General features: G+C 37.3%; 1 protein-coding gene across 2 annotated transcripts; it reads left to right on the forward strand.

Annotated features, from left to right (window-relative positions):
• The first annotated feature begins 10 nt into the window (after positions 1–10).
• LOC146454597 (RNA-binding protein 5-like) lies at positions 11–26,470 on the forward strand. 2 transcript variants are annotated; one of them, XM_085095384.1, is made up of 28 exons: positions 11–128; positions 416–561; positions 1,058–1,634; positions 2,528–2,698; positions 4,083–4,149; positions 4,520–4,593; positions 9,745–9,840; positions 10,246–10,318; positions 11,342–11,386; positions 11,693–11,736; positions 12,719–12,835; positions 13,710–13,822; positions 14,145–14,352; positions 14,900–14,933; positions 15,094–15,126; positions 15,565–15,734; positions 16,039–16,118; positions 17,074–17,147; positions 17,528–17,565; positions 18,349–18,486; positions 19,372–19,516; positions 20,959–21,131; positions 21,516–21,590; positions 22,376–22,476; positions 23,113–23,176; positions 24,672–24,737; positions 25,120–25,215; positions 26,014–26,470. In XM_085095384.1, the coding sequence occupies exons 2-28, from the start codon at positions 530–532 to the stop codon at positions 26,038–26,040; spliced, it is 2,931 nt and encodes a 976-aa protein (XP_084951510.1). In that variant the 5' UTR covers positions 11–128; positions 416–529; the 3' UTR covers positions 26,041–26,470. The 2 variants fall into 2 exon arrangements, with proteins under 2 accessions (XP_084951510.1, XP_084951511.1); XM_085095385.1 differs by having other exon boundaries at positions 15,097–15,126.
• The last annotated feature ends 1,008 nt before the right edge of the window (positions 26,471–27,478 follow it).

The raw sequence follows: 27,478 nt of genomic DNA on the forward strand, positions 1-27,478 counted from the left end.
TGACTTGGCAGCCACTCCTTCTTGTAATAAGCTGCAGAAAACAACCCTCGTGTCGAGTCGGTGGATAAATCATTATTAAGGCTTATTTTGCATTGAGATTGTGCCACAGTTTAACAAATAATCGAAAGGTTTGTATTCTGTAACACCGAAATTGCAGGAAAATGTGTCAGCTAACTCTTTATTTGCAGGCGTTTCAGTCACGGTGGTTTAGGGACCGACATTTTGTTTTGGAAGAGAACGCTGAGATTTGAACTACAGGGTGGATCGTCCGCGGACTTGCATACGTTTCACAACTTTTTTCGTCGAATTCGCGTCGTGTCCTCGTGTAAAGCTCTGATGGCCGCTCTGATTCATGTTTTCGGTTAGGTTGTACTCGCTAGATCGCTTTTACTGAACGTTTATCCTCACATTGCAGGTCACACAGCTGTTTGTGGTTCGAACAAGATTTGTAGGTCGTTCCTACGTCAATTTCGTGGAATCCATCGCCACAATTTTCTGTGGTCTGTTTCCTAGATCAGAGGCGTACAAAATGGACGAAAGGCGGGAAGACACCGCTGAAAGGTTCTGAACTTCATGTCTATCGTAATTCAGTGTTGTTACTTTTGTGTCTTGTGTGCACAGTAAAAGTTATATTGTATTATCAAAATACACTTCCGATTACATTGTACTTGAGTATGAACCATTGAAGAGTCTTCGTTATTGACTGGATAGCGTTAGTCGGTGATCATATTAAGAAAGAAATTAGATTGTTTATGCTCTACAAAGCGGGTTAGGAATAACCCTTATCCAACCTCTGACCACGAATCCCCCTTGGTGACCACAGCCACTCTTCACAAGGTCATTGTTAAGGTTTGCTTGTATGGATAACACCACCACCTTTTGGCGATGAATTTTCGGTAAGCATTCTGGTAGAATGTGACATCAGTGCATTTTAGAGTGATGAAAAGATCAAAATGTCAAAGGCCATTTCGATATTCCTGAGGTGAGTAAGGTCAATAAAAAGTTTATTTCCATTGATACTCATTCCTTCCATCCTTGGTTTGAAATACTGATGCAGGATTGCAGACGCCACCAGTGATCTGCGACGAAGTTCAGACTACAGAAGCAGTTACCTAGATCAAGATGGGAGAGACCGCGATCTTGAACGCAACATTGGCCGTGAGCTGAGCCGATTTAGGGATGGCAGATCAGACTCAAGAGATGAGAGGCGCAGAAGCCCTGATTCAAGGCGCAGGGAGGGACCAGATCCATTTGGTCGTGACAGAGATTATTACAAAGAAAGAGAGCGCAGCAAAGATGTTAGCAAGATTCGTGATAATGAGTATGACAAAGACAGAAATGGTAGAGATCGAGATAGAGACAGACAGAGGTCTCGGGATGGTGATCGGTATGAACGTGACGGTCAAGATCGGTATAGAGATCGTTATGATCGTGACTATGATCAAAAGGAATACGATAGAGAAAGAGATTACAGGAGATCACGTGACAGAAGTGACAGAGACTATGATAAAGATCGGGATCGTGACAGATATGAGAGAGATCGGGACTGGGATTACGACAACAAGGAGCGAACAGGATATAGTAGAGAATGGAGTCGGCAGAGAAATGATCCTGAGGATTACTACAGTGATGAAGTTGTACACATATTCCTTGTCTTTTTTGCATGTTGTTTCCATATATTTTAAGATTATTTTCTTTCTATATGTTTGAAAAATATTACTGAGGCAAATTTGATATAACTGTCTAGCCCTTTCTCTCTCAAGATTTCTCAGACTCAGTCAAAACAGGGAAAAACATATATTTTTTTAAATTTGCTGATGCCATTGTTAGTCAAATACCAAAAATGCCGAAAATAAACAATACCATAGCCAAATGCCGCCCAGTGCTTTCCTTTCTTTTGAAACGTCACACCTGAAGATTTTATCCAAAGACTCAAAACATCAGAACAGCATTTAAATTAAAAAACTATTTTAGAAGGCTAAAAAAGGTTAAAAGAAAAAGAAACCTAACATTTTTTACTAATTAAGTCATCTTCTCTATAAGTGGAAAATGTTTGGTTTCTTTTTCTTTAAACCTTTTTAGCCTTGTAAAAATGGTATTTTAAATCTTAAGGGAATATTATGGACAGTATTTATAGGTTCTTAACTGATTTAAGATTTTGCTGTGAGAGAGAAATGGTTTTTCCATAACTTACAATTGGAAGATAGATTTGATTCAATTTGTGCATAAAACAATTTATAGAACAGAATATAACCTCCTTTTTTGCAAATTATCTAGTATGTTGTATTTGGAAATCTGTTCCTTTGAGTTTGATGTCATTTTTTAATTATATATCAAAACCTTGGTTGATGTCAACATCCAAAATCAATGTAAACTTTATTTCTCATTTTGTCCATAACATAAGGCTCTGTTAGTAATGTTTTGTGCATGAAGAACTCTTTCACCAGTTGTAGAGGAATCTAGCCACATCATGAGCAGTCCTGCATTGTTTTCAATCACCTAAATGATCGTCATTATTCATAAACAGCATGATCGCAGTGATCGTGACAGAGACTGGGGAGATAGGGAGCACTCCCGCAGTCGGTACCAGCGACGTGATAGAGACAGTAATGACAGGAGTTGGCAGGACAGTCGCCAGGATGAGCCAACATCTGTCGTCATACTGCATGGACTGGATAAGGACTTCAAAGAAGAGGATGTAAGTTGTTTTGATATTGTACTATGGTTTGTAATGAGCAGTTTTCAATCAAGTGTCAAAAGTAATTTCACATTTGTTTTGGTTTTGCTTTACTATGCTTTGTGATTGGTTAATTTAGTTTGTACCACTGTCAACCAATTCCAAGTAAAACCAAAACTGATCCTGTCTTGTTACACACATTTTCCTGTACTTGATGCCATTTCCTTAATACTTGCTTGGCATTTTGATTGGTTAATTTATTATATTGTTTATGTTTGTGCATTCATACGTACTTCATTGAACCTCTCCAATGGGGTTTTTCAAGAACAATAACAAAGAATGCATGACTAGTGGTTTATTGAAAAACTTCAGTAGAAAAATTAAAACTAATGTCTGACTTTTCGACATCCCTTTGCCTTGATAATAATGGGAGTAACATTGAAACATCAGATAACATTAGTTTTAATATTAAACAAATGAAAAAAGTTACAATCATTATAATAATTATTATAGTATAGTAATAAATTAAAAACTGCTTAGAGTGTTTGTAATTGGTTTGGTTTTTTAAAACTGCTCTTTTCTAGGACTTTGGTTTAACTTTATCCCTTCGTTCCTACAGTATGTAGTCTACTCATATTTAATGATATGTGTTTTCACTTGGTGGATGAAGCTGAAATCCTAAAGTGAGACCATTCATAACAAATGAAAGCTATTGAATTAAGTATTTTCATGGGACACTGTACTAAGTTGCTCAAACGTTTTAGTTTTGTACGGGTGAATAAAATCCTTAAGTGTGGAAATTCAAGTGGAACATATTGAATAGTACCTCTGTGGTGTAATTTACTTGATGGTTCCTAATTTGTAAGTGTGTGGGTGAAGTCCTTTAGTGTAACCAAAACTGATCATTCAAAAGAAATCTATTGATCGGTGCTTTCATGTTGTGAATGTACTGTGCTTTTGCATGTGTAGCCATGAATGGATAAGCAATTATCTCAGTCTACAAACAGCTGAATGTTCCTTTGAAAGTTTGCTTATGAATGGATATAAGCTGTTTAAGAACAGACAAGCATAGCCGTTTGAGAGTGGATGAGGGTAGTGTAGTTTGTGAACAGATCAGCCATTTGCAAATGGCTGACGATTTTTTGTGATTGGATGTCATAGTCATTTGAAAGGCTGAAGATTTTTTTTGAATGGATGCCAGTAGCCATTCCAACGGCCGGTGAATGGCGAAGTTGCTTTTCTCTGGGAGATTTGTTGACCTGCATGCAAGATTAGGAGATCTGTTTTTTATTCCTGAGACTCTGGAATAATCCTTAACAGTTTGCATATTGTGCAGTTCATGTACCATAACCTAACCATTCATCTTTGTTGACAAACTTGTTTTGTTTTCTTGTATCTTTTTTAGATGATTGAAGCACTGCAGAGAGATGGAACTGACTTTTTGGATCTTAGAATTGTTCGGCACAAAGCAGGTAAATTTGGAGTCTTTACTCCTTAACAACAACCTTCTTTAGTGAAAATGTTACTCATGGCTTTACAGTAACACAGCATTTGAAGCAAACCTTTTAAGAACACACATAAGACCAGGTCTTTGAGCTGTTTTTAGTTAACCAGCAACCTAGCTGACTTAAAGTTCCATTTTTGTATTGTACCATAAAAGTGTACAGCTCTCATGTTATTATAATTTTACGTTGTAGTTTATTTTCTTTTGTACAGGTGGTTCTATCACTGCTATATATCCTTTCCTGTTGTTAATTTGGGTCAGCCTGATGTCTAATTTAATTCAAAGTCAAACTGTCAGTTTTTCATGCATATTAATGTATGGTGTTACTTATGTACTAGGTGGCTCAAGAGGGTTTGGGTTTTTAGAATTCAAAAGTGTTTCTGAAGCACAAGATTGGAAGGAGCATCATAGGGTAGGTTTGGAGTATTCATCTGCTGACTAAAAAGTATTCTTCCTTCAAGTTTAACCAATAGCTAGGGAGCATGTTTGTGGACCAATAATGTATCATTAATAGTAACAATGTATTGTAATGTAAGTTAGTGTGTTTGAAAACAATTCAGCTGATTTGGTCCAATTCTTGGCTAGGTCCTTTTCATTTAGCATGTTGGTTGAGTTGCATGTTAGCTGAGAAAATTGTCTGAGTTGGTTTCATTTCGTATTTGATTCTCCATGTTGTCCAACACAGTTATTTTCATTAAAGTGCCCCTGGGACGAAAATTTCATTTTCCATCTTTTTGCATTTTCGTGTAGAATATGACCTTCTTAGTCATGTTACCAAATTTCAATCCTTTACGGCGACTGGAAGTTTAATTTTTTAGCTTTTTATTCGAGATTTCACGGCCGCCATTATTTGGCCTTGTTCCGGAAGTTAAGGCTCAAATTACAGGAAGTGACGTCATTGGCTCAACACGAAAAATTCCACATGGCTAATTTTTATATGGATTCTACTACATAAACTGTATTCTGCTGTTGCAAACTAAATAACAGCAGAATATGGTTTATGAAGTAGAATCCATATGAAAATTAACCATGTGGAATTTTTCGTTTTGAGCCAATGACATCACTTCCTGTAATTTGAGCCTTAACTTCCGAAACAAGGCCAAGTAATGGCGACCGTGAAATCTCGAATAAAAAGCTAAAAAAAAAAAGAATTCCAATCGCCGTAAAGGATTGAAATTTGGTAACATGAGTAAGAAGGTCATATTCTACACGAAAATGCAAAAAGATGGATAATTAAATTTTCGTCCCAGGGGCACTTTAAATGCATCTGTCAGCCAGTTGCATGACTGCCATGTGAGCAGCTCAATTTATGCTTCACTGAAGATTTCACAATTTGAAAATGGTAAAAAAGTGGTGCATTGTTAATGAATGAATGAATGAATTAATTAATTATGGTTTATAAATAAATGTCATCGCGTCTTTATGAGGAATTACAACACATTTACAAGAATAACAAACCAATGATAAAAGTGTTCTTTCAGGCTTTAGAGACTGCTGTTCATAATTCCTCTAAATGGTATTATACAGTACCGCTCAAAAGTAAGTTACCAGTCTCGTCTCGTTTCTCGCGAGACGAGAATCTCGTATCGCGAGACAAGAATCTCGTATCGAGAGACGAGAGTCTCGTCTCGCGAGAATCACTGAAGCGGAAATTTTGGAATATTACCAAGTTTCTCGCAAGAAGAACTAATGACTGAATTTCTCGCGCACTTGTCTTGTGTTGCTTTTATTTACACTGTATGCCGTTTTTAAAACGGCCTGTGCCAACGGTGGTTGATTCCGTCCGTCAACAAGTAAGTTCGCATTATCAGAGCTTATGTGATTCGAAACAATTTTGTCTTCATTCAGTTCAAAGGTTTCGATTCGCGCACAGTGTAAGAGATGATTTATTTCTTCCGTCACTTCGAAGGTTTCGTTTTAGCGAGCTCGCCGACATATCAATTTGCAATTGAAACTTTCCCGCACACACGATTCCTACATAATAAATCCCAGCCTTATTAAAGTCAAGTTCTGTGCCTGTATCTATTAAACAGTTTTTTGAAATAATAACCCTGACACTTACAATGTTTTTCAATTTCACTGCGGTTCGAATTTGCATACATGTACATGTATCGTGCTTTGCAAACCGCTATTGAATCGAACTTCTTTGCGGTTGCAAAGGCTTTTTCTGCCAAGAAAAAACAAAGTTGTGTATAAAGAAAATCGAAAACAGAAACGTTGTGGAAGAGCTAGCGTAAAATGCGTAGTTCTAGTTCAGAATTGATTTCAGTTTATCGTGCACCGAATTTGCATATCGACAACGCCAAGATGTCAAAGGTTACCGCGCCGCGCTTACATCTCAACCTTCAAAAACCGCAAAGTCGTCGCTCGATTGACACTTACATTTTAGCCACAACCCTTGGCCACAACCCATTATTGAAAAGTAACAGATAGGTTTTTTAAATGCAAATCACATGTAAGTTTTCGTATATTTGTTTCACGCCTATGTAATACGCAAATAATCTCTAGCGCACGTGCAACAGAGGCCGCAACAGTCTAACTAGTCATCACCAGCTCTATAAAGTGTATGTGTTTGTGGGTTTTTTTTTCTAAATCCCTGAGAGAATAAAAGATATAAAAACATACACAGCATTTACAATCTCTTCTACACGAAGACGCTTTATTAGGTTCTGCAAATTTATTAGCTCCGATAACCCGACGTGCCACCTCCGAATAAATGCGCAATGACAGATTGATCAGTTCGGTTATCTTTGCAGCCGTCGTTCGCTTACATCGTTGAATCGCTCTGTAGAGGTCTAAATCACAAAGTACAGTGTATATACAAACACATTAAGTCCTCGATCAGTCGGTAAGTCGCTTAACAAAGCAAGCTCGATTATGTTTGTAACCTGGTTCACGATCGATAAGCTTGCGACCGAACTCCATAATTCAGCTTGCTGCGTGACAAGGGCGTCCTGCCGTATCAACAACACCGACACTCAACTTGATATTCTCGCGAAACTCTCGCGAGAAAAGTCAAGCCTAAGTAAATGTACTTACAGTTTTTTCACCCTCTCGCGATACAAGATTCTCGTCTCTCGAGACGAGAATCTCGTATCGCGAGACGAGAATCTCGTATCGCGAGACGAGAATCGCGTCTCGCGAGAGGGTGGTAACTTACTTTTGAGCGGTACTGTAATAAAGTAAATGCAGTCAACTCTCTCGTAAGCGACCACCCTTGGGGCATGACAAAGTGGTCGCTTATGAAACACGAACAAAAAAGCCTAATACTGGATTGATCAGTTAATTACATAAAAATATTAACTTAGTTAAAATTAGGCAAATAGAAACAAATTTATTTGATTTTTTTCACATCTATTCCTTCTTCTGATGAAACTTTGTACAGTACAACATTTTGGAACAGATCACTGTAACAATTCCTGTTTACCTACAGATCTTATTATAGCCATCTTCTCTGTCTGTAAACTGTTATTATCTGTCAGCAGTCCGTGTTAGTGTCATTAAAAATTGAACTTTTGTCACTTCTGAGTAATGATTTATTTTACTAATGATCAGAAGTGATAATGTTGGGCGGTCGCCTAGTGGAAACAGAAAATAAAAGAATGTGTGTAATTTCTGGCCTAAAAAGTGATTGGGGTCCCTTAAGGTTACCCTATACCTTCAGAGGTGTCTTCAGAGGTATCTCGCGTCCAAGCGATGTAGCGCTTCCGGTTTAAACTGTAGATACCTGAACCCTTATATCAAATTAAAGCTTATAGAGCTGGCTATCAAACTAAACCAAGAATTTTGAAATAAAATGAATTTGCTGAATTTTTAGCGCTGTTTTCTCGAATCAATTTATTCACTTGGAGGAGCCACTTCAAAGAGCTAAAACTCAAAAGGAATTTGTTCGTTTGCCTTCAAATTTGGACAGTAGCTAGTTTAACATATAAACAACAAAAATGTGTCTGCGAATTTTTTCTTTCGAAATATTTTTTCTCCAAGAGCGATTTTTGTACGATCACTCCACATTTTTTTCATCTTATTTCGAAAATGCTCTATAACTTTTCATTGCGATTGAATATGGCACAACGCAGACATGTTTATTTAGCGCTTTGGGTCCGGAAACTGAGGAGCAAATGAAATTAGCAAAAAACAAAATTTGCTTTGACTTGTGGCTTTAAAAAGGTAATTCAGACGCTCGCATTTAGAGGTCGTGAAAAATTCGACAATTCATTTTATTTCAAAATTCTTGGTATAGTTTGATAGCCAGCTCTATAAGCTTTAATTTTATATAGGGGTTTAGGTATCTACAGTTTAAACTGGACCGCTACATCGCTTAAACGCGAGACACCTCTTAGGGTAACCTTAAGAAATTTGAGTGGCGGTCGCTTACGAGAGAGCTCTTGAAACAGTAATTAACTGAGAAACAAAACGGTCGTTTACGAAGTGGTTGCTTGTGGGAGGTGGTCACTTATGAGAAGTGGTTGCTATGAGAGAATTGACTGTAGGCTCATCTACTGATTAATATTGATCCTGAAAAGCAATCTATGAATTATGTTGTATTAACTAGTATAAATCAAAGATCAGGGAGTGCTTTTGATGATCTCAATCCCAGGCTCTTTGCCAAGTTGGTGATGATGTCATCCACCCCTGCAAAATGTGCGTAGATGCCAGATACATGTCCCAAGATCCATTCATTGATCGATCCATTGTCCCATGCAATGTCTACACCAATCTGAATTAGGAGTGCATTCTTTCTACGTTGAACACAAAAACATACATTATGTATACTGTATGCTACATGCTACTAATTCTAATGCTACATACAGTATGTATGTTAAGTACCTTTCTCCTTGTTCAACTGCCCATCTACCTCCCTTGAATTAGTGGCCCTTTGGTGTCAAGAGACCAAGGCCCAGTTGCATCTTAAGATAAGTCAAAGTAATCTGTAGATGTTCCCTGCATTTTGAAGGATTTTCATGAGCACTACTTATAAGCACTATAGGTTCTCCAGGGGGAGTACTCCAGGTTAAAAGTGATGGGGAGGTAGGAATGGGGTCATAAATTAGTGCAAGAATATCTATGCAGAAAATGACCATAGGAGACTCCCATTATCGTAAGATTCTTTATGCAACAGGTTCCTGAACTATTTGTAAACACTAAGCCCTTACCAACTGATGAAAAGAAGTGAAAAATGTTGGATGATGTAAAAAAAAAGGTGTAATTTGCTCCATGTTTACTGTTATGGACAGTTATTTTCCCAGAATTTAAGGTAGTTAATTGGTGTTTGAAAGGGCAAAAGTTGAAAATAAGCCCCAGAGTGCTTGTTTGGGGAAACATGGTAATGCTAAGGTGCACTGTAAATCATGGATTTTTTTTGTTTGGCAGTAATTTTTAGTTACTGTTACCTACCTACCTACAGGATACAAGTTATAATCCTTACTAAATTCTTAATCTTTCATGTGCTTAGTTTATGTTATAACAATGATTCAAAATAATATTCTCAATGCATTGAGCCTTGGTAAATGTGTGTGTGAATCATTGTTACAAATTATTATTATTATTATTATTTTTATTTTAGGGCCGTTATTATGTGCGTGGACACACAGTCTGCATTGATTACAGTCGGCCCAAAACTTCTACAAATGTAGTTGAGAAGGACTGGATTTGTAGTAAGGTGAGAGCTGAAGATTTAAAATAGAAATTGTGAGAAATGTTCATCATTGATTGTTATTTCCAGTGACTTGCATACACTGTAGTTAGCATGAAGTTCTTGTATTTAGTTTTGATGATGATGATGATCATCATCCTTCGTATTATGCTTGTGTTTGTCCACCTTATGGCAGTCTCTAGTAACCAAATGATGATAACTCTTTGAAAACATTGATTGAAGCATTTTTTCTTATTTCTTAATGGTTATGAAATAAGATTTTATTTGTGCTGATGAAAAGTAATTTGCCACAATTCTGCAAAAATATCATTCTGTGAGTAAACTATTTCATTTAATTGCAGCTACAGGTAACTGCAATTTAATTAAAGGGTTAATTAATAATTTTGTTGTTTTTACTCGTTCCATTTACAGTGTGGAGGCCAAAACTTTTCTTCAAAAAGACGTCTAACTTGCTTTAAATGTGGTTCACCAAAGGAAGTCTCAGGTCAGTTTAGAGGGAGTGTTTAGGTATCCCGGGATTACAATAGCAGTGGTATTTTGTAACTAGTATGCATAAGACAATGTCTTTGTGTGCTTACTATTCTAGCGAGCATCAACAAATGTTTCCTTATTAGGTCCCAACTAACAGGCTATCAGGTTTTATTAAAAACTGGATCATTGTGTAATGCAATTCCAGGCATTTGATTTGAGAGGCCATGGTATATGAGCCATTATATCATGCCCGAGAAATAGCGGCCATTAAATTGTCTTCTGGTTGTTCTTGCAAAGTGAAATCAGCAAGATCTAGCCATATTTCTTGATTGTTTTTAATAAAACAATTCCACTCGCGCTTGTTGGATATGAGATGGTTATAGCCAACTCGGCACTACGCACCTCGTCGGCTATCTATCATCTCATATCCAACGCGCGCTCTTGGAATAATAATTTTTTGTTAAATATCCAAGTAATGGAAACATAGAAATCGTATGAAATAGACAGTGGAAAATGTTTCTTTTAAAGGAAACCTTTTTGTTTAGTTAAAAATATTTCTCATGATCCTCTTTGACTGATACAAATTAATTTTGTGAAGTACTTATTGATTGTGCACCAGCCCACTCAATGTACATAGAGTCAACTGCTGCCTCATGTAGTCAATAAATTCTTGTATAAAGTTCAAACTTCAATCTGAGGTTATAATTATTTAGTGGTTAGGCCATGGGGAGTGTTACATTTTGGTCAAAACTGTGCTGAAATTAAAACTGAGTTGCCTTTTCTTATACACAAAATGCTTTGATTCCAATATACTGTGTATGTAAAACTATGTCTTTTACCCTTTTTAAAAGTAATGCTGAAAAATGTGGCATAGCTCCTTTAAATTTAAGTCAGACTGGGTCTAAACTTTGAGGTGTCAAGTCCCACGTATGGTACTTCTTTGCTTTTAGAATAGATTGTGACTGTATACTTAGATTCAACAAATAAACTAAATCGGATAATATTCAGTTTTAATTTCCAATTTTTCTTTTTCTAGATGTTGTAGAGGACAAAGAGGTTTTGAATAGTAATCCATGTAAAGGTTTGTTCAAGCTACATGTATCTTAAATTAATAAAACTAGAATTTTAAACTGTATATTATTCCAAGCAGGGTACATCTAGGAGTTTTAATTTTTGGAGGAGAGAAGGAGTATGCAAATATTCAAACTCTTCCAGCTGGGTCATACATGAAGTAGTAACCAACCTGTTATTCAAACCACTCAACTGAGGGAAGACCACAGTAACATGTACTTAACATTACATGTACAAAAAAGTGTACTGTCCTGTGGGTTTTGCAAATCCTTGAGGTAGAGTTGTAGTAAGAGTGAACAATGTTTTTCTGTTTTAGTGTTGATTCTGAAAGGACTGGATACCATAACTAATGATGAATCGGTAAGAAGCTTTAAAAAAAAATGTTAATTCTAGTGATGTGGCAGCATGTCCTGAAGCAATGGAGAAAGAGTGACAGAGATGTACTGCAAACAGGTGTAAACAACATTGTGTGAGGTTGTGGGTAGCATGAGACTATTTGCAATGGTGGGCTATGTAGCGAGGCTCAGCCTGAGATAAATGCCTTTTTCAGCCCTTGTAGTATACATGTGAAATATAGCAATATTTACAATTTCAAATCAAAAGAAGATAGGGTAGGAAAACCTGGGCAGAAAATACAATGCGAAGATTAGGGGCAGCCACCTATTGGCCCCATTACTTGATCTGTAAGGTCAAGGTCATGGGGACGGGGGTGAACAATTCCCCCCCCCCCCCTTCCCCTCACCTCTCTGTGATTATAAAGTGCTCAAATGTATTCTTTGCAATAATTTTTATTTTGCTAAAAAGGCATAACAATAAGACAAAAAGTAGCAATACCAACACCCCAAGCATATCACCAAGCTTGTTACATCATCTCCAGTTTATGAAAGTACATGACTGTAACAAATACATCTCACATCTCTGCACAAATGACAACAATAATTGGAATCACTAGTTCATTGGTAATTGTTGCTTTTTAATAATATTCTCCTCATACTTAGCATTGTCAACATTATAAAAGTTTTACAAGCGATAATGCCACGGAGAAGGGAATATTTTTGTAAAGTTTACTTCTCAAACCAAAGTGCAAATCAGCAAAAAAAAAACCTAGGGCTGCAGTATTTTTCATTTGCATTCAAAACCGCATGTAAAAATTCACTTTTGAGCAAAAAAATTGACCCAAAATTCACTTAGAAAGTTTTTGCCCCCATCCCTTTACTGTCATGGTTAGGTGATGATTTAATGCCAGTGTGAAAATGCAATAAAAATTGGAGTAAACCGTTACTAACCCAGTTTAAAGCTGATACACCCTGTATAAGATGTAACTTGCATTGATTTATCTTAGATTCGAAAGGCCCTTGTGGAAATAACAGCTCTACCAATCTACGATGTTCGTCTAATAAGGGATAAACTTACCAGTACTTCCAGAGGATTTTGTTTTGTTGAGCTTGGCTCAGTTGAGGTAATGATTGATGTGAATTTATTTTGCTTGCATTACTCCAATGGTTCCAAGGTGCATACAGCTTCAAAGTATTGCATAAAAAGTAGACAGCACTACACAACAGTTCTGATTACATCAGACTCTTTCAGCCCCATCATCAACTTATAAATTCCCCTTACTGGTCTCCCTATAGAAGTAGTTAATTGGAGAAATAATTAATTTTTGTGATAATTTCCACTACTCTCCCAACCTGTACAGTGAATGTTGATCGGGAACTCATACTTAAAAAGAAAAACTTATCACCCCTTATCACTCATTGGCTTTCTGGAAGCGTTGTAATGGTTTCATTTGCCTCTTGTAGCAAAATGATTAAAATAAAATACATGATTCAATGTAATTTACTTTGTGCTCAAGGGACCACAATTCTAATTAAACTCCACCTTTGTGACAGAAGCATACCTCCATGTTACATGCACCTCTGGCATGGTGTCTGTATGCTTTCAACAAGAAAGCCATAGGTGCTTTTTAACCGACTTGGCTTGCCCCACACCTACACCTCTCAATGTTTCTTAACTCCCCAACCCCCCCCCCCCCCCCTACAGCAAAGCCCTTCATGAGCCCCATAATATTGTACTTCTTGAGGGTGGGGGTTTGACGCCTTGTTAAATAGATATTTTTATTTTAGGTGTTCTATTTTCCCTTCTTCTTCTCTTTGGAAACAAAGAACCCTGATAGCAGGTCTGCACATAGTGGAATGTTAGTAAACATGTACAGTCATGTGCGACAATGTGTGCAATGTTGCACCATGTGTCTTGACCTTTGGCTGCTCTTGATTCTTGGTCTTCTGTGAGTTATAAAGCAAAGGCAGTGATTACAAACATTCTTATTCACACAGGAAGCAAGTCAGTTGTTAGAGATCATCACCAACATGCATCCATACTTTACCATTGATGGCAGAATTGTTACTGCCTCTTACGCCAAGCATGACAATCCACCAAAACAAAACAGGTAATTTGTCTATTTAGTAACTACTTAAAAATCCATTTTACAACAGCTACTGTCTGCATTAGAAACTGTATAAATTCTTATCTATGTGTGTGTGTGTATGATTTTGTTTTCAAAGAAAGCTGAATTTTTTGTGCTGCAAGAAAGTATTCTAAAACACCAACAATAAATGTGTAGAAAGACAGAGCATTCAGGACTCATCCAAGTCCTTTTGTCAATAATGCAGTTACTGTTATGCAGCCTTATGTTGGTGACAAGCCAGCAGGATTTCTCTGTAGATTGAGGGAATTGACTCTGTTTAAAATTTGAACTGGTTCATTTTTAGTGCTACAGCTGCAGCAGCAGCCATTGAACAAGCTCACTGGTCACAGACGCCCTCCACATCCCAGGCTCAGCAGCCATCCAGTGCCGCAGCCAATGCCATGGCTCAAGCACAGGCGGCGGGTACCATGGGAACTGTGACAGCAGAGAGTTATGCCACACAACAGCAGACTTATGATGCGACCAGTACTGCTTCCTATCAGCAGCAGCAGGTAAGAGACTGCATGTATACTGTTAGTAGAAAATCTTTAAACTTAGTGAGGATTGATCCTGCATTCTCTGGATTATTTCATCAACTGTTGCCCTAGTAACTTAGCTATGAGGCCAAACAGGAGCAAGTCGTGGCTGATTTTGGTGGTAACTGCAGGAGTGTGAATGGGAAGGTTACAGTGCATGTTGTGCTGCTAGCTCATGTGGTCTTTCATTTCCTTACCAGGGCTAATGCTCAGTGGGAAATTCGTGGGTTCACTTTAACCCTTTAACATACAATGCAGAGTTGACTCTCTGATCCATCATTGCTGTTAGTATAACCTGCTATGCTTAACCAAGGAGATGATTTGATGGGCCCATGAATATCCACATATTTGTGGGAGAAAATTTGGTCACTAGGGGCTCTCATGTATTGCTCTGCGTCCATTATACGACATAGCATTTTACATGCAAGTCCTTACCAAAATGAGCGGAAACATGAGATTGTGTTACATGTTAAATTTTAATGGTGCATTTTAGAATTTCATTCTTTCCTTTTTGTTTTTTTAGTATCAACAGCAAGTCACAGCTCAGGCTACTACAGGTATGCATAAAGCAAAAACGTGACTTCATAGATTTATTGTGATAATAAGTTTATTTTGTATAATAACATGTATATTGCCTTATAGACTTCAAGGTATTTGTAAAAGTTGTAATATTAAACATTCAGTTGACGTGGTTTATTACTTTGTTTTCATTGACACTAGGAGCAGAAACTGCAGCTGTGCAAGCCCAAGGTACCATGATTTAAAAACAGTAAACATTGGTTTGATTATCACTGTTAAGAGTGGGTTGAAACGAATGTGCTGTAATCTGCTTTGGTCTTACTTTACTATGCTCTGTGATTGTGGTTAAAAAAAAAAAAAGAGAGAGACCAACAACATATCTTGTGGTGCTCAGTTTATTCATCTTCTCTGAGCTTTACTTACTTTTGATTGTACTTATTAAGTAGATGCTCACTATATATATCGTCAAAACTCAATGTGAAGAGCAACTAAAAATTGAGATAGCAGAAGATTGACACAGCCAATAGTAAATAGTTATTGCTGTTTACAATATCCAAGGGAATCCAGAGAGCCAGTGTTCTACCAAGATGATGGAAGTCTATTCTGCTTGTGTCAGATCTCTTCTAAATATTGTTATTTGGTCTTCCTTTTTGTTTTCTTCATCATTAGCTGCTACTGCACAAAATCAGCCTGCACAAGCTCCCATGAACACAACATCACAGCAACAGCAACAGCAGATGTACACAGCACCACAGTCATTTGCAAACTATGTTTATGATCCTTCAACTGGTTATTACTATGATTCCAGTACTGGACTGTACTATGATGCAAATACTCAGGTAATATAAATTGCCTCTTTTCACCAGTTTTTGGTTTTGTAAAGGTCTGCAAAACATTTTGGGCTGAAAAGCAATAACTGTTTTACGTGCAAAATTATTTCGTGTCAAAAGCTTGAAAGATAGAACTTCTGCAGTTGATTTTGAAAGTTTAATAGCAAAAATCCTATAGCTTAATAAAACAAGCTGGACCAGTTTGTACTAGAAACTATTGCTAATCAAGAGAAAGCCATTTGGAAATCATTTTTGGGCCAAAACGTTTTTAGAAGTTTTTGAAGAGTAGTCTTTTAATGTTTTTCGTTCACAGTATTACTATAACAGCACCACTGGTCAGTTTCTTTACTGGAACGCCGAGACACAGCAGTACATTCCAGTAGCAGCTGATGGGTAAGTTAAGGGTGTCTGATCAAATACAATTTCTCCTTACAACTTCTCAACCGTCAAACACACAGATGACGAGACTACCCAAAATCTTCAAGCAGCAGATAATGGAAATCGGTGGGGAGAATTGAGAATTTAAATGTTAAGAGTCTTTTGTTGTAAGGCGGTTGAGAACACCTGCAGTTTAGGGCCATTTGTCAAGACGTCATTAGTAGGTCTGTAATCTTGTGTGCTGTTTCTACTTCAGTTTCAATTATGACAATAAGAGGGTTCTTATTAAAGGGAATTTGTTGGTTCAAGGGTGGATTAGTCATTTAGGAAATTTGGTAATCCGTGAGAATGATGTATTATTCAATCAGTAACACAAACATACTCAGAAAAAAAGAAATCTGAGTTTTCGCAACAGGAATCTAACCTTAACCTGTGACCTTCCAATTACTAGTTTGGGTGCTCTACCACTGAGCTACAGCAGACTTGTGGAAGCTAAGACCATAGCTTCCACGAGTCTGCTGTAGATAATAATATTACAAATCTATTTCTGATATTGGAATGACTGGAATAAGGTTTAATCAAAATTGAGTTTTGTTCTGTATTGCCAAATTTTGTTTCTTGTGAAAATAGTTAGTCACTTTTCTAAAAGTGATATAATTTCTAAACTGGAAGAAGAAAACTTGGAATTGTCCTGGAAGAACGCATACTTGGACAATTAATATTCAACCTAACATGCTGAATTTTGTATTTGCACCTAATGTAGCCAGTTCAGTAAAATCATATCTAACATTTCCTTAATTGAGGTTGAATGAATGCTTATCAGTTCTTGATTATCATACTTCCGTTAATCCTGCCTTACTTGTCTTTTAGCTTCTTGTCATTTTTTCTGTAGTTGTTTTGCATCATAGTAAGGCATATGAATGTATTTTTCTTTTATATCAAGCCATGTCTTTTCTTTATCCTGTTTAAGGAGTGTGGCTTCATCTGCATTATCTGGTTCAACATCCACTGAAAATGCCCCAAACACTGAAGCAACAGCTAAAGGTATGGTTTGTTCATTTGTTTCTTTTGAACAGGTGCCTGTACAAAGGATTACTCCACTGCTTACCACACTCATAAATGAGTCTTCCCTTGACAAAGTTTTTGGGGGTTTACAATTGCACACAATGAAGCTTTCCTCATTAATTTAATATCATGTTAATTTTTTTTACTGGAAAACTACAAAATAATGGAAGTCTAGATTAAAAGATAGTGGTTAGTTTTTGTGCTTGGAAGTTCAGGTTCAGTGGAAATGTAGGAGGGAATTCACTCAGTGAAGTTGGTGAAGTTGTCTTGATATTTCAAATTCAGATTGTCTTGAAATTTTTGGGAAACATTTGTGCAGTAAGTAATAAGAATCTAATGATGGTACATTTTGACCGCAGAAAAACAGAAGAAGGCAAAGTCACTGCAAGCTAAAAAGGTACATGTGTGTCAATACCTGTGTTCCTTTACACAGCAATAGGCCATTTCCGAGTTGCTGTGAACCTCACTATGAAAGCAAGGCTAAGTGCAATTTTTTTCATGTGAAAATTAGTTTTGTTAGCATATGACCTGGGGTGGGGGAGGGGGGGTACTCCCTTATATGGGTTAATGGGCATTTTGCCGCCATTTTGGTAAATAAATAGGGTATCAAATTTTGCACTCTAGTCTTGAATTGGTTTTTTTTTTTTTTAAGAAGCTACTTCTTCATCCTGACGTTTACAGCAACTGTGTATGTGCCGCAACGGCTTGCCATGCACTCCGGTCATGCGCTGGACCCCAGGGGTTTTTGAACTGAAGTTGACCAGACACTATCATATTCCCCCCCCCTCCCCCCCCGGGCATATGAATGGAAACTAATTTTCATACCAAAAACTTTGCACTTAGCCTCGCTTTCACAATGAGGTTCAAAGCGACTCGGAAATGGTCTATTTAAAATTTTGATGTTGGCCAGGCAACAAAAAAACTATTGATACTGCCGGTAAGAGGACTCTCAAACTTGACCATTTTACTTTTTAAGGAGCTCTTTCCAACAGTCTCAATGATGTTTCATTACATCAAAATTTTGAATTAACTGATAAAGGTTTATTGATTTGCAAAATATAATTTAGTTTGCTGTTGATTGCTTGGTAAATGACAGCTTTGCATGAGCAGAGTTAATAGTCATTTGGGACACACCTCATACTACCATTCTCAAGTTGATTTTTGTTACGGTATTTTGTAGATTGCAAAGGATATGGAAAGATGGGCAAAGTCTGTGAATGCTGCTAAAACTCAGATGGACGATTCCAAGAAAGGAACTGCTGCAGCTACCTCAAAAAGTGAAGAACTTAAGCCTGTGGAGGCAGATATCTTCAAAGTGGTAAGTAACATGTTCATCCGATTTTCAAACACAGAGAAATGAGTTGAAAAAACAAGGTGCAGTCAAGTTTTTTTGTAACCAACTTCGACATGTTTGGAAATCGGATAAAACACTCTCCTTTCTTCTCAATCCATCAGTAATTCTTGAAGAAATTCAAAGGAAAAAATTCTCCAAATTTTATGATAATTAAGATCACTTTTTCAAACCTCCTTCACGGTAGTGATTTCCTTCGTTTTCTCCTCATGGATTGTTACTGAGTTTGTGAAGATTATATGATCAGGAGGGAAAGTGGCGATCATCGCGGTACTATTATACAACCTTTGTTGATTTGAAAGTGCCATAAAGTTCCCAAGTGACAACCCTTGTTAATCTTGGATTTAGCAGCCTTTTAATTTACGTTACCTTCAGGAGTCCTTGCTTTTAAGGTGGCGAAAACATGCAGCATAATTCATAAATTTTCATCAGATAAAAATAGGTCAAAAAAGGGAAAAAAATGTACATGAGAAGAAAAAACACAAGAATGTACTGTAAAAAGTGTAATATACAATAATATCTAAGGGTGCGTTTGATTGACCCTATTCCGGAATGGGAATTCCCTCATAAGAGGTTTTTTTAGTTACTGAAACACAGAAATGGCTCTCAAATTATTGTGTATCAACGAAGTGTATTTCTTCCCATATTTACCTAAAAGGAGAAATTTAACAGCTGTTCTGCTTATTCTTATTCCGGAATACGATCAATCGAACGCGACCTATTTTTTTTTTTATGTAGCTGGCAATGATCATATTTGTATTGCTACTTTTGGGGGTTATTATTCTGGAACTTTATGGTACTGTCTAGGTGTAAACACTTTTCAGTTGCAGCATATTTGTGGTTTATTTGCAGCCGTTTGGTATTCCTCCTAAGCCATCATCAGCACTTAACATAGCCAAGAGTATTGCCGCTGGAATGGTGTCAGAAGTAACTGATAGCGTAGCAGCATCCAGTCCACTTGCAGCTTTGACTATGAACAAAGAAACCACCAAACCAGGTAACAGTTGATGATATTTCTTACTAGTATTAAGGGCAGTGCCTTCTAACAAAGAAGTGTTTTTGTTTGGTTTATGACTATGCAGAGAAAGCAGATCTTAGGAAGGGCTATTGAAATCCAAAAAGAAAATTGGGGGTAACCACACATTTTTTTAGAAATAATTAGGCAACAATTATTTAAAAAAAAAAACAGTGACATCCAAAGCAATCTATGACGTTTTCTTCCAAATTGAAGCTTTATTATCTCTGGAAAATGCATGGTTACCCTAAATTTTCTTTTTGGATACCAAGAGCACTTCCTAAGTTCTGCTTTCTCCACATTTTTTTTAAACCGCGTGAAAAATCCCTGTGTTAGTAGGCACCACCCATAGCAAATCCGAGTATCTCTAGATGTACAGAACGTATGGGCAGTAACAAAAGTAGACACCGTCCTTAGGTAAACAGGAGAACAGTCGAGTTTTTAGGGGGAATATCACCAGCAACAAAGAAATAACTCGTTTCCCTGGCTGACGTCATCAATTGGTTTGGACCCAGATCTCTGACTGTGCGGTTGTGAACGAGAACATAGCAACTTTAAATCGTCCATAGCCGCGTGAGGATTTTATAAATTTTCTTAATTGTTGTTTTAATTGTCTCCAAGTTGTTCATAGTTTTTTGTAATGCAAAAAAATAATAATAATAATAAATAAAAAAAATAAGGGTTAGAGGCACTTTAAACCCTCGGAGGTATGACAAGTTGTACAGCTTCTCCAGTGTTTTCACTCGACTGGAAAAAAAAATGACAAGACACAAATTTGACTTGGCATAAAATTTACCTCACACAAAGTGATAAATTACAATATGTTGGACAAATACCGGGGTATATCTAAAAGCAAATGTCTGTTGAAATAAGGTATGATGCAGTTATCTATGAAATGCTAATCTAAAGCAGTACAAGAATAACGAAATGTATTACAAAAATACCTAGGCTGCAGAAAGTTTGATAAAATTGCATGGTTGTATCAAATATAACAACTTCCACAATAGCTGGGTAGCAGGGCGTCTGCTGTTATTTTATTTATTTATTTATTTATTTATTTTTTGTGTTGTTTTGTTTTGTTTTGTTTTGTTTTTTACCAACAATCTTTTATGATGGCAATTGGAGTTGAGGGGACTGAAGTAAAATCTATTTTGTTGGATGGAACATTGTGGGAGAAACAGTAAAGCACTGCGATATTTCATACTAAATGTTTTGAAATAACAATAAGTGTATTATTGTTTGTCTCACGATGTAGTCACTTTGGGATGTAAATCGTGATGTTTCGACTGCTTACTGCTAGTCTTCATCAGGCGATGAGGTCGACTGGTTACGCGGTTTTGAAATAGTAACACCAAGGGAAGGCTTAGAATCAGGGAGTGAAGTGTATAAGAAGCTAATTTAGTGAAAATTTGTTTTTGTTTCAGAACCAGCTAGGGGCGGTATAGTTGCTGAATATGGAGAAGATGACTCTGATCCTGAGGATGATGTTAATGATAAATTCACTGACCTGAGTATCATGGCGTGCTTGCTGTGTAAACGACAGTTTCCAAACAGGGAGGCTCTGGAAAGACATCAAAAATTATCCGACTTGCACAAGGTGAGAACAGTGTACTCTTGAATATCTTTACACTAAAGGCTGGTTTCCATATGATCGCGGATCGCAGATCGCAATAAGGTCTGCGATCGTCTGCGATCATATGGAAACCAGCCTTTAGATAGAATATGGTTCTATCTTCTGCGATCGTCTGCGATCGCGATCGCAGGATCGCAGACGATCGCAGAAGTAGTTTCCATATGATCGCAGACGATCGCCGACCTTATTGCGATCTGCGATCCGCGATCATATGGAAACCAGAAACACTTGACAGCAGAACTTTTTGAGGTCTTGTGTCAGAAGTGGGAGTCCCCGGTGCTTTGTTCCAAGGAACAAAAACTATTTTTGTGATGTGATTTGCTAAGTATATTTCATTCTGCCTTTCAGCAAAACTTGGAGATCCATAAAAAGATGGCAATGAGCGATGAACAGCTTGAGGCTTATGAAAGGCAAGAACGAGAGGTGTGTGAGTTTGTTTGTTGTTTTATAAATTCGGGGTTTTCAGTGCTGCATGCCATATGGCGTTGTCAACTGCCATCTTTGACAGCTTTTAGATGACTTCCATTCCATATAGCAACTTACGAAACTGGAAAAATTGTTGGAAGTGGACATAAATTTTGACAACTCATCTTACAGTTTTTGTTTGTTGTTTATTACACCTCGATGACAGGCAACGCTGTATTACAGAGGTTCACCACACGTGAAATTAAATAGAAATAAAAATAAATGGCTTTATTCAAGTTTCAATGTATTTAGCGCAGAGCACTATCCAGATTGAATTGGAATTTAGAAGTGTTGGTTTTTGAGGAGAGGGGAAAACCGGAGTACCCGAAGAAAAACCTCTCGGAGCAAGAACGAGAACCAACAACAAACTTAAACTTAAACTCAAATAAGGCATAAATCTTTTGCTTGCTGATTGGTTTGTGTGTAAAGAGAGACAGAAAAAGTTGAGTTTCATCATGTAGATTATCCAGGGGAAAATGAGATCGTTAGCGGAAATGCAGCTTTGGCGTTCTTGATTCCATTTGACTTGCACCAACTTACGTGATTTGCAAGGTTTGTATCCACCAGTAAAACGGTTAAATAAGAATGCTGCTAACTAAAGAAATGACACCTTAGAGGTCATTCAACTTCATCCCAATTTTAGCGCTCTGTCATTGCGTGACCAGATATGACACCAAGAGGTTTATTGTCACACAATCATCTTTGAAAGTCTGTTATCTTGATCGTTGGTCGTGTTTTGACAGAGTAAGTACCGTGACAGAGCAAGGGAAAGAAGGGAAAAGTATGGCCAGCCAGAAACTCAGAAGATCAAACTCCCATCAAAACGAAGAGGCGGACCAGCAATGTAAGGAAAACTTTTGGAAAAAAGCCATTAACAATGTGTACAATGCAATATAGTCTCCGTTACACATCCCGTTTCAGACCGTAACAGCTTAAAAGCCATAGCCTTTGAGGTCTTGTCAAAGGGGAACCCCCTCCCCATTCGGCGCATAGCGTGATGTCTGTTGGTTTCCACAGATGCAGGAAAGTCGCTCAGAAGTATTCTTGGTACATTATCTACTGAAAAATTATGTTGCATTTCTGTAATCAAGTTCCTGTGTTCCCACCAGTTAGCAATCAGGGTGTACTTGTCACTTGGAGGCTGGAGTCATTGGTGTTGTGGTTTAATGTTTTTGGTCTTAGACTTAAAATTTGTCAACCAGTTTGATTTTTATCGTCCGCTGTTCCAGATTCTAGTAATTAATATTTGTCATGCTGCCTACAGTGCAGTACACAATAGCTGCCGTAGCAAACACGGTGAAAAAGCAAAAAAGCATAAAACCCCAACGGCGGAAATGTTTGTACGCATGCTGCCTATACAACGACATGAAAAGTTTTTTCTGAATAAGCTGTAAGTGTCTCAGAGTGCTTGTGGTCCATTTTCCAAATTTGCCAGTATATAAAAGTCTTTCCTTTTCTTTTTTCTTTTAATTTTTAACAGGACTTTCGAACAGGCTCCAGTGGAGCGAATTGGCGGAGAGAATATCGGGAATCAAATGTTGAAGGTATTTGTCTGCCTCGATTTGGTGCTTGGAACATCCTTGTGTCTACCTCGACTGGGTGCCTGCGACATCCAGGGGAATGCATGCAATGATAGACCTTTATCACAGTAATTTTAAATTTTGTTGCCTTGAGACCGCTAGAAATAACATCTTAAAATTAGTAAAACAACCAAGTTTTAGAGTCTTGTCTTTTAAAATAGCGAAGACTCGAATGTGTTAAGGTGACTCGACCCAGTTATTTTTTGGCGGTACCATCCTACCTTGGAGCTCTCTGGTATCCCCACCTTTACTTTTATCGTAAGTCTAACACATAGAATGGATATCATATAGATCACTCTACAATATAGCAAAAAAAATTTGGCGATCGGAGTAAATGTCACGTGGTTATAGTGCCACGCCTCTTTGAGGTCTGAGTGGAAATTCTGCTGTTTCCGGCTTTTTTTCGTGAAAATCTCTCGGCTACACATAGTGCGCATTGGTGCCTTGCGCTGAACAGTTTCACCAAAATCGCAAAGACCCAATTCGAGAAATTCAGCGCTTTCCAAATTTAGGTCATAATTTACGTAAAAATGATAAGCAAACTTTACACGATTATATCTAATAAACTATGTGATTTATTCCTTCATTTTGGGGATCTTTATGACAGGTGGGTCCTTGCAAGTCAACAAAAAGATTTAGGGTCTTGTAGATGCGCGCGATTTCGAGCAATACAAATATATAGAAATTATAGTTTTAGCTATTTGTTGACGTTTGTCAGCGTTTAAGAGTCCTTCTCACAAAAAAAGCATTTTAAAAATTCGTAGTTTTTTTTCCTTCAAATTTTTTCAGGGCCACAATTGATTAACTAACTACCCGGATTCTAAATTTCATGGTCATTGAAAAACTGTGACATTATCTTCTATAAGCCCAAACTTGAGTAAATTAATATTGAAGATTTTTAGCGTTTTGGCTGAGTTTGTGCTTTGGGAGTTTTCTATTGTTTCGAGTCTGTCATGAAACAGCATTCTTTTTTCAGCACGCGTACAGACGTAAACAGCGCCTAAGCACGGAGCAACGCGCTTGATGAAGGGACGGTTTTGATTTTGGTTCCCACAGGTTGAGAAAGTGGCGCGCGTTTTGCAAAACAACCGCAGAGGGTAGTAAAACACAACGAGAGCGAGCGATACTGCTCTAGAGTGATAACCGTGTTGCATGCATGCTGTTGGTTTGATTTTTACTGTTTTACTCCTACGCACTTTTTAATCTGTTGTTCGTTCAAAAGCAGAGAAGAAAAGAACCCTTCGCATATTTCTGGTTATGGGGAAGAAATGTCCGTTCGCCACAACCTTAACTGAATCTTTCGTCACTCAGTCCTTAAAGGGTATAACTGGTGAAAAAACACGACTGGAAGTTGCTGGGTTGAATACGCTTAGTAGGATATTTACGAGAAAATAGTCATAATCACGTGCTGTAGGACATTTTGGTTTCTGGTATTCATTGTTTCTGTTTGTAACATTAGGCCATGGGCTGGACCGAGGGGAGTGGTCTGGGGAAGGCTGGTCAAGGGATTGTTAATCCAATTGAGGTAGGTTTATAAGTGTTATTTAAGTATTTTTTCTTGTTACGTTACTGTGTGCTCGAAAAATTGCTGGGGTAATGTTACATGTACAGTGGATCACAATTGCAACTCTGCATACTCTTAGTCGCTTGATGTGAACCCTAACAGTGATCAGCATCAAATTTCTCCTTGTAATATCAATGCTTATCAACCCCTGAGGTCATGAGAATTAAGGATGAATGACCCAAGATGAATTTTCTTGATATTTTAATAACTTCTCCCCAGTACTTTAATAAGAAAAGTATGGGGACAAGATAGGAGAATTTGTTCTTTGATATTACAGGGTAAAGGGTTAAGGAAACTTTACCTCTGTGCGAAGTTCTCACACGTTTTGTTTTTCTTTTGTCAGGCAAAGATGCGGAGCCAAAATGCCGGCCTTGGGTTAAAGGGAAGCAGTTACGGGGCCTCATCGTCTGACAGCTACAAGGATAAACTTAAAAAACTGGTGCGTTTAACATAATCTTACTCTTACTTTATTTTCGTCTTCCATTTGAGGTCGGGTTCCTACTGACAGTTAATAACCAAACCGCAGTAATTATAAAAACTCGCAGACACGACCATTCAATTCCCAATTCAGAAAAAAACGTCGGTAAAGCCAAATGGCTTTTTAACAACTAGTTTTCTTCACGGTTGATTTGAAAAAAGTTGTATATATCAGTACATCCAAGTGTGGTATTTTTTTTACTCTATTTAAAGGGGCAGTTTCGCCTATTTTTAGCGTCAATTTGAATAGTGAAAAAACGTACTTGCGTCGATGGAACGTTGAAATAATTTTTCGGGTTTGTAAACAGTAACCCTTCTAGAGCACAGAAACTAGTATCAATCATTTTTGTCTGCGGATGGCTAAGATGGAAATGGATTGAAACTTGAAATAACTGACCAATTCCTCTTGTGTATGTTGGAGAAACCTTGCAAGGGGAGAACCGGAATAGAGATCTTGTCAAATGAAAACTTATCCATGTGTAACTAGCCTTAGCGACTGCATAATTTTGATGGCTGGTTGTTACTTTGATGATTTTCATCCTTTTGTTAGATTGTTGGGAGGGGGGGGGGGAGGGGTTGGCTGGGGCTCGCCTGTTCGAGTCAGTAAGCTTGACGTAATGTGATATAATGTCACAAACTGGTATAATACAGACGTGATCCACATATTTAACGTTCACCTGTTTGCTTCGAAAGTTGTCTGTCAAAAAGCTAGTCACCGCGTGTTCATTCTCTCATTGTAGCCATATCTTATTCTTCACAGGCGAGGTCACGTTTCAACGATCCGTAACAGCCCATTGGCTATTCATAGATGTTTTGATCGATGGAAATTGTACATAGAGCAAGCTCTTCGCAAGTGAAGTAAAAAGACTCTAGTTTCTCCTGTAAAGAGGATGTTGTTCCGAGGAAAAACATGTCTCTTGCGTCGATTGGGCACAAACGCTGGCATGGCGGGCGACGGAAGGAAGGCAACAGGAAATTTTAAATTTTGCGCGCTCTGTATATTCCTCTTGCGCGCTTAAAATTCCCTTTTCTCTTTCTTGTTCCTGCTTGAAGTCTCGGGTGAAACGTTTGCCTACCGTCCTCTTATCTGTCTTCTTTCAAAGAACTGAAAAATGCAACGTGAGCAAATATTTCGCACCATTTGTTAGTAAAGATATTTAAATTGAGGATGAAGTTTACCTAATGTTTACGAAATAAATGTGAATTATCCTCTTTCCCATGTTCCCTTGCTTGGAGAAGATACTGAAAAATAATAAAGTTCTTTAAGAAACTATGAAAAAAACAAGGGGGTTTGGTTGATGTCCTCGTGTCAGGGGCGGTACGCTCTTTATTATTATTATTATTATTATTATTATTATTATTATTATTATTATTATTATTATTATTATTATTATTATTATTATTATTATTTTTATTATTATTATTATTATTATTATTACTATTATTATTATTATTATTATTATTTTATTTTATTTTTTTTTTTTTTAATATAAGAATATTGGTTTTGCGGCCCAGGCTGAATATTCTTATTTTTCTGCCGATTTTAGGCTGAAGATATTCTTGTACTATTCTTAAATTATAGCTTGTGACATTTCCGTTTTAGAATGTATTGTTGCATCAATATCAAAGATATAATTTATCATGATACTTTTTGCAGTTTAGTTCATTTCTTTTGTGCTGTATACTGTACATATGTATTACATGTACCGTTCATCGAACTGTCATTAGCACTGAACATTTGCAGGTTTTTTTCGTTTTGTTGGTTTGTTTGTCGTTTAGAGAAAGGAATAATTTTATACGGTTAAGTTTAAAACATATAATTGCATTGTATTTAAAGATTTTAAACACAAATATATCCTTTTCAAAACTCAGCCTCGGGTTTTTTCTAAAAACATTCTTAAAATTTCGCAAAATTTCAGCCTCGATATTCTTATAAAATATATTCTTATAGAAAAGAAAGTAATCTTACCATTATCCCATTGCAACTGCGGGACGAAGTAGGTCTTGCAACAAACTGTTTTCTTTCATCTAGGAGAATAAGAATTTTCCAATTTTTTAGTGCATTTTAAGCACTGTCCCAATGACTTCTGTTCAGCATTCTACATACTAAAATAACAGGCGCGTAGGAGGGGGGGTTCGAGGGGTTCGAACGAACCCCCTTTGAAGATCAATAATGGCGGAAGAAAAACTTTTAAATAAAGTTCCTTTCGTCGAAATACATCAAC

This window comes from Pavona decussata, unplaced genomic scaffold (assembly GCF_977016875.1).
Source record: "Pavona decussata unplaced genomic scaffold, jaPavDecu1.1 SCAFFOLD_300, whole genome shotgun sequence".
Taxonomy (NCBI): Eukaryota; Metazoa; Cnidaria; class Anthozoa; order Scleractinia; family Agariciidae; genus Pavona; species Pavona decussata.

Excerpts from the sequence above, each read along its gene's own strand:
- LOC146454597 (XM_085095384.1), top strand. The coding sequence starts at position 530 with ATGGACGAAAGGCGGGAAGACACCGCTGAAAG. Across the intron at positions 14,353-14,899 it reads CTTCCTATCAGCAGCAGCAG|TATCAACAGCAAGTCACAGC; the intron begins GTAAGAGACTGC and ends TTGTTTTTTTAG. Across the intron at positions 25,216-26,013 it reads AGGATAAACTTAAAAAACTG|GCGAGGTCACGTTTCAACGA; the intron begins GTGCGTTTAACA and ends TATTCTTCACAG.